The sequence below is a fragment of the Alligator sinensis genome, unplaced genomic scaffold (assembly GCF_000455745.1).
Source record: "Alligator sinensis unplaced genomic scaffold, ASM45574v1 scaffold611_2, whole genome shotgun sequence".
Lineage (NCBI taxonomy): Eukaryota > Metazoa > Chordata > Crocodylia > Alligatoridae > Alligator > Alligator sinensis.
In genome coordinates, this window is record NW_005841869.1 from 4,766,225 (window position 1) to 4,773,653 (window position 7,429).

The 7,429-nt window shown below is 40.9% G+C and overlaps 1 protein-coding gene across 3 annotated transcripts in view; it reads right to left on the bottom strand.

The window, feature by feature from the left end:
• Positions 1-6: 6 nt before the first annotated feature.
• Positions 7-7,429, bottom strand: part of FBXW2 (F-box and WD repeat domain containing 2) — an 11,459-nt gene continuing 4,036 nt past the window's right edge. For 2 of the 3 annotated variants that reach the window (XM_006016932.3, XM_025194601.1), the window contains 3 exons: positions 6,540-6,626; positions 5,318-5,487; positions 7-3,834 (listed from right to left, as the gene is read on the bottom strand). In XM_006016932.3, the coding sequence (XP_006016994.1) occupies positions 3,546-3,834; positions 5,318-5,487; positions 6,540-6,626 (546 nt within the window). In that variant the 3' untranslated portion in view covers positions 7-3,545. The remainder of the gene's footprint in view (positions 3,835-5,317; positions 5,488-6,539; positions 6,627-7,429) is intronic. The other variant, XM_025194599.1, reaches the window with a different exon arrangement.

The following is a 7,429-nucleotide window of genomic DNA, read 5'->3' on the forward strand; positions in this document are numbered from 1 at the left end:
CGACGCTCTGGAAATACAACTCCTCCTTAATCTTGAATGTCAACCATGTGCTACTGCAAACTGTGTTTTAGGGCAACACTATAGCTATGGTAGAAAAGCTGCTAGATTCCTAAGGGACAGGTAGGAACCACCATGATAATAGATAACTACATGTAAAGATTTCCATGCAGATCTGCCAGAACAGTCCCTGAACATACCAGGTATAGGCAAATGCATTTTAACCATGACCTAAATTTGTGGTAACTGTTTACAATACACAATAAAATATGAAACCATAGTAAAGAATATTTCAATGAGTTCTCTAATACGATAAATACTAAGACACTTGGTATAGTGAGGAAGAGGCAGACATGGTCTTGCAGCTCCATACGCTTGCAGCTGTTGAAAGGTCCTGAATTGCGACATACACTTATGGCTCCATCATGACATACCTGCAAATATCTATCTGTGATGGCTAAAGAGCAAATGGATGGAGTTTGTGGTGCTCAGTATGGACAAATGTTCCTTTGAAGGTGGTTACTACGCCCAGGCTTAGATAGCAGCCACCCTGGCAATAAAAGAAGGAACTCTGCAAGTAAGGCTCTGATCACAGAAGCTGAGGATGCAAGCAGAGAAAGCAATGCACTTGCAAGACCTGGCATTTCTTTTTGCTACAAAGGCTTTGCAGTAGAGTGGCAGCCAGTTGATGATGCTGAAATCAGGCACAGGGAGTGGAGGCTGTTCTGAAAACACCAAAGCTGGATTTGTTTCCAGTAAACTTGTTCCAGTTATAAATTTGGGTCAACTGATTATCATGTAAACTTTCCAAACATTTTCAAGCAGATGGGTTGAATTATAACTACAGTAATTTAGCTACTAACATCTGTGCTGCCAAATAATTCCTAGTTTGCATTTAAAAACCCGTGGAAAAAATATCCAAATTTGATTTTTCATATCAAAATAAGAGTAGAAAATTAAGAGAAGTGTGAAAGTAACAAAGCCCACGTTTATTCTTGCAAACAGCAGCATTTGTACAAATGCTGGTCGCTATGTTTTGTTACACTAAAAATACTTCACTTTGTTTGAATAAGCAATAAAAAGCCCCCAATAGGCCGTGGATGAAGGTGTGAAGGGGGATATAATCTGAAAGTTAGAAGGCAGGCTTTCAGGGTGGCCACCCACAGCTGCTCTGAATTACTTAAGAGGAGAGGGTTGATTTTTTTTTTTTTTTTAAAAGCTTTTCAGTTATAAAGGCTGATAAGGGAGGAGGTTCATGTTAGCAGAGTGAAGACTGTTCTTAGCTGGAAGAAAGCAGAGGCTCTTGACTGCTTATCACGTAATTTTCCACAATCTTGAATCCTTTCAACTTGGACTGTTCTTTCATTTGCTAAAATCGGACATGAGGTGGATACCAGGTCTTGTTCTTAGTAAACTGGGTAAGTTCTATTTTGTTGCTGCTTTACTTCCAAGTTGAACTGCATGATAAATCTCTCTACCTGGCAGGCAACCCTCTTAAAATTCAACTATACCCAGACTTTTCCTTGTACATACATTTGACTCTGCCTCCCTTGCCACTTATCTAAAGGTGACTGAGTCAAAAGCTAAATGGAAACTTTCCTAGCCTGAGTGGCAGTTGTCAGCTGCCTGGAAAACAATCCATTGGATGCATCTCTGGTGTCCCCCCTTAAGGATCTTTTAATTATGCTACACTTTGATAACTTACGGTAGTCACTTCATCCATGACTTGCATTTGTTTGTCCTGTGGCAGTGTCATGCTCATTGGTTCCACCTGTCACTTACAGGTACTCTGCTCTTCCTTGGCTAAAGGTGTAACTTCTCCATGAGAGAGGTGGGTATCCTAGTGGTTAGGGCTGCACTCTAGACCCCAGATCCCTTGTATGACCTTTGCCAGATCAGTTAACTATCTCAGAAAAATCTGGCCTTAAATGCCTAATTTCCACTGATGTTTTTGTACAAGAATACTTCCTAGAATCTGTAGCTCATTCCTTGTCCACAACCCTGGGGTAGGGAGGGATCATCATGTTAAGATAATGGGGAATATTGAGTGTCTTAAATAAAGAACAGAGTCATCAATCTTCAAGCAACCTTATATTTAGAAGTTGTGTAAAAATAGACACTAGGGGGGCAACTTTATTTTTCAAATGTAAAAATGCACTTCTAAAGTGAGTTATGTTGTGATGGATACAGTTTTTAAATACAAGTCAGGTTCAGTGATAGTACTTGTGATGGATGCTTACTATTAAATATTTACTAAATCTTCTCTCTATCTTAGTCAAGTCTAGTGAAGCTGGTCATATCAGACTACAATAGATCTATTGCCAATTCTATCCTTTAAATTTTAAAACTCCTTTTTCAAGGGCTTATGTTCATGGTATCACAGTTTTGGCTCCCACTTTCCAATCTAGTTGGAACAGGTAGTTCCATACCCACTAGCATATGACCGTTACTTTGCAAGGGAAGACAATTTTTGGATACCATCTGCTCAATGTAGGAGTTCAAATCTAGTAGCCCATGGGTTAAGGGTGACCTTGTTCCCTTCCGTTATTTTTTTTTCCTAAATCCCTGGAGCACACGCTGCTCTGACCCTCAGCCTGTGGAAAAACATTAACAGTGCACTGCTGATAAAGCTATGCAGGGCAGACTTCTAGAGTTGTACAAGCATTCCATGTTTCAGTCTCTGAAAGAAGACCAAGACATTGCCCAGCATGTTCATTCAATAGTAGTACAATGGGACAAACATTAAACCAGCAAGATGGTTTTATTCACATTGTGCTGTCAACTTAGTGTCCACGGAAAGACTGTTTGCTTCTGTCCCAACTTGACTTCAAAAAGAGAAGCGTAATAGACACCAGCCACAAATTCTCCAGTTCACATCTGACAACTATTAGGTCAAATAATAACAGAGAACGTGGCTCAGTCTGACCCAGGGATAGGAGTATCACCTCCACACAGCCTCAGAGCGGCTGCTGGTGTCATCCAAAAGTAATCTAACAATGCTTAAAAAACTCCACCTCATTTCTTGATTCCACGGAGTCATGGTTTAAAGCTCTGATAAGGAAAAGTCAATGTCACTAAGAAGATAATATTCAAAGGGCCATTTTGGTTTCACTTGAGGGAACTGTGCCGTTGTGCACTGCTGACCAGCCTTTGCTGCTGCATATACGAGACTAGAGTGCTAAGATAACATCATCTCCTTTGTTTCATCCAAAAAATAGGGCAGAAGTCTGAAAGCAAGTACTATATCAATGTAGACCTGATCAATAGATTTGAGTGATTTTTAACCTTTATCATCCTATACTTCAGAGCCCAAATATAGATACTTAAACATGAGTACAGACAAAATTCAGTGGTGAATATTGCTAGCATGCTGTGTTGCATTATGTCAAAGAAACCCTTGAAAAATGCCCTAAAAATAAAAGGTAAATGATTGTGCATTGCATGATGATACCATTAGGTGTGCAACTTTGGTTCATGCAAAGTCTTCTGTCATGGACAAACTGCTGATAGTTCAAGGATTCATGAAGATCCTGGCATATGCCATCTCTTCAGCCATGTTCTTTCCATAATACCAAATGAATACTGTGGTCTGGCATACTGGTGGCAAAAACCAGGCCCATGTCATTTTGACCATCTAGTCCATTTAGCCAGGAGATTTCACCAGCCAAGAAGCTGGAACCTCTCTTTGACTTTCGATATTCTGGCAGAGGCCAGCGGCTAATCAGTTTTTCTGTCCTCAAATCCATTATATACAGGTATCTGTTATCAAACAGCAGGGCAAATATCTCTCCAAAGCCCAGCAAGGACACATTAGCAAGGTCAGGAGGCTTGATAACCCTGGGGAGGGAAAAACAAGCATTTATCTCATTGTACAGTAGCAAGCCTGCCTTGCATGAAACTGCACTTCCTACACACAAGTGTAAAGGGAACGAAAACATCTAAAGCAGGGGTAGGCAACCTGTTCCGTCTATGGGCTGGAATGACCCATCCCAGGACACAGTACAGCAGGCAGGTACTAGGACCATCTGCAGCTGGCATTAGTCTCCTGTGTCCAAGGGAGATCACCTACCACCAAATGCTGGGAAAGTCACACATCTGTTTGCAGAATCCAAACGTTCCATGGACTGTGGGCTGCCAACCCCTGATCTAAAGAAACTGGTCTGATCCAGTATGGCATTTCTTATGTTCGCATATTAATTTTCTAGGTGGATGCACAGTATTAGTGTCCAAATTTAGACCTTAGGATAAATCCAAACTACATCTTGCTGGAAGTCTACTATCCATCCAGAAAATCTACTATGTAATCTGAAGTTGCCATGGCTCAACTGTCGTTCAGCTTAAAGGGCACAAACTACCCAGAGTACTTGTATTTGAAATAAGGAAGAAAAGCACAGCATAGATTTATCGCATGATCACAGTGCTATCTTGCAAAAGTCAAACCTGAGAACATAATGCCCCCACATGACCATGGGCAGAAATACAGCTCATTTGTAACAAATGTTTAGTTTGGAGTGTCAACATGAACCATCTAAAGTGGGAGGTGGTTCAAAGTAAAATTATTCCTTTACTTGTTACTAACACCCAAGACTATATACACTGAACCAGTAAGCTACTGTTCTCCCTTTGCTTCAAGGCTGAGTCACTTTTGGGGGGTTAAACCTCTGGCTGATAGGTGGTGGTGTTATTCCTATAGCAAAGGCCTGTTCTTGGGAAGCTTTGATCCTGGTTGCAGAGACTGCTCTGGGTCTGAACATTCAGTTGAGAACAAGGTCCAAATAAAACCCTGCCCTGCTGCCTGACCACCAGCCACAGCTGGCAGAAGCTTACTACATCATCCCACAGATGCTTAGGGGCTTGCAATAAGGTCTCAGGTTTAGGAATGCCAGCAGAAAGGGACAGTCTCTATACATTCTTATACTACTAGAGGACTTCTTAATGGGGCCAGGCGAGTTGCTACAAACCAACAAAGTACTACCGTTCTTTCCCATGTGAACTTGTGTCAGCTACCAAATCTTTTTTTCAAAACTAAACTGTAAGTGATTTTGGTTGAAAAACTATTCAAGGTGTGAAAGGGTAGTAGAGTCCTGGTGCCAAGATAAAAACTAATAATACATTTATGTAGCAATACCAACTTCAGCTTAGCAGTTTTCGTCCTAGTTTAACTAAAAGTGCACATTTGAAGAACTTTCATCAGGGTTGTTAGTTATGTAGCTGATGTATAAGGTATTATGTGCATCTCAAAAGCTATATAGGTACTCTTGCTTGTTATCTTTCAATACTAAACTTCATGTACACGTTTGTCTCAAACTGAAACTTTTACCTGAGAATATCATAGCTGGCAAAGTCCCATTGGTACAATCCTAGAGCTGAACTGCACACAATGTATTTGCCATCGAAGTGCAGTCGGGGCTGCAGTGAAATGCTGCGATCTTCAGACACCGACAGGGTTTTTAAGCATTTGCAATTTATTTCCCTTCCAATAGGCCAAATCTGCAATCAAAAACAAAACAGTGCGTCAGACTGCAAAGGGCACAACTTGTGAGTTGTTGCACAAACACAAACGCAGGGATCACTTGGCCCATGCTGATAAAGTGGACATTCTGAACCAGGAACAGTTAGTGAATTTAGACTATACATATTTTCAGAATTATCCTCTGGAACTAAAGCTCCTGACTAGACAGCACCAAGTACCATGAGACTCTGATCAGCTGGCTCTTCAGTTAACAGAAAATGTTATCAAAGTCTGTGGCATTTGTGTTTCACCAAATGCCTTGAATCAGTCTTTCCTGCAATCAGGAATATGGCAACACAGGTGTCATCTATCTCTATCAAGCATGGTACAAATACTGTAGTATTTTTCTTTTGAAGTGCTGTGTGTTATCACAATTCAAACAGAGGTGTGGATAAGTTGTGGCTCTTTCGTTAACAGTGGATCCTCATGACCATCAGGACAGTGTTATTAACCAAGTAATTTCACATTTTTTTGCATTTTCAGAGGGGCTTGCTCTGCGATATTGATACAGTATGCCTTACTGAAGTCTTTTTTATGTCAGAGGATTTTATTTATATTGCCCCTTTGTGTTCAGATAAAGTGAACATGAGCAACAACATGTTTTTCATCAAAAATCTGTCTTAGCCATTTAATTTTGTATTGCAGTAGTAGTTCCAATAAGCACATGAACACTGTGCAACTTCAGACCACTTAGAGTCCTCCACCTCTCATAAATGCTTGATACGTCCTTTGCTTGAGGGAGTAGGGACACTGGGCAACCACTGCCTGTGCTTGCTCTTTTGCCCTACTGCACACCAGGGCTGCCACTCAAGCAAGCCCAGCCATCCCTGTACTAGTAATTTATTTTGGTCCAAATGTGTGAAGAAAAACATCTGTTAGCCATTAGAGGCATTTGTCTTGAATACGTGTTCGCAGAGTATGCAGAGGGTATGAAGAAATCGGCATGTTTTAGCGGCTCCAGTAGATGCCCTAGGTGTATAAAGCATTCTATGCCCCTTTGTCATGATATGCATTTAGACAAAGTACATACCTTGATTTCATATTTATCTGCACTCAGAAGAATATAATCCCCTGGACTATGCATGAGAGATTTGACCTTGCACTTCTGCAAAACCACCTACAATTGAAAAAATAATTAAATGGGACTAAAATTCATACAACGGGTATTTTGATGGCAAATTACCTACCCAAATCTAGTCTTAAATTTTCTCTTGTATATATTGCAGTTTTTCAGTTACTTGGTATGTGTCACTTGTTGCTTTGGAGAGCAAGTGCTCTTAAGAAGAACACTTAGGGTATGCTCATACTGCAGTCACAGCAGTAAGTGCAGCATAGTGTAGAAATGCACTAACTTCTTGGCAGTGTAAGTCAGCCTAGACTGAGCTCTGTGCTACTGCAGTTAGACTTCTATCAACGCCAGGCAGTAGAATTAGGTTTAAAGCTAGTTTGCATCTACCCTGCACAGCAGAAACCTTTGTGACAGCAGTGTAGGAGTACCATTAGTCAAGACACAGAAACTGAACACCACACTATTCCTGTTCCCACTGCTAACAACTCACTGTGCCAGACATCCCACTTAAGTTAGACATCAGCCCAGAAACCCCTTGAACAGCAAAGGACAGAGTTTGGCATTTCTGTATCCCCATATGAGGGCATTTTGTTCACTTTCCTTTTTACTTTTTTTTCATTGTATTTTTTTGGTGTGCCAGTCACAGAAAAGCCGCACTAAATAAGATCACTGGCTCTTTTGTTGTACTTACACCTTAAAAGTGGCTTGGATTCACTACCTTGCACTTGTTCTTTGTACCAAACCCTGACACACAACATCACTCTATTCACTCTGCAATAGGAACTGCATGTTTAAGGGGAAGGTGTGGGGGGGAAGGTTCCAGTATAGCTGTGCAAGTGCCTCTTCTGCTG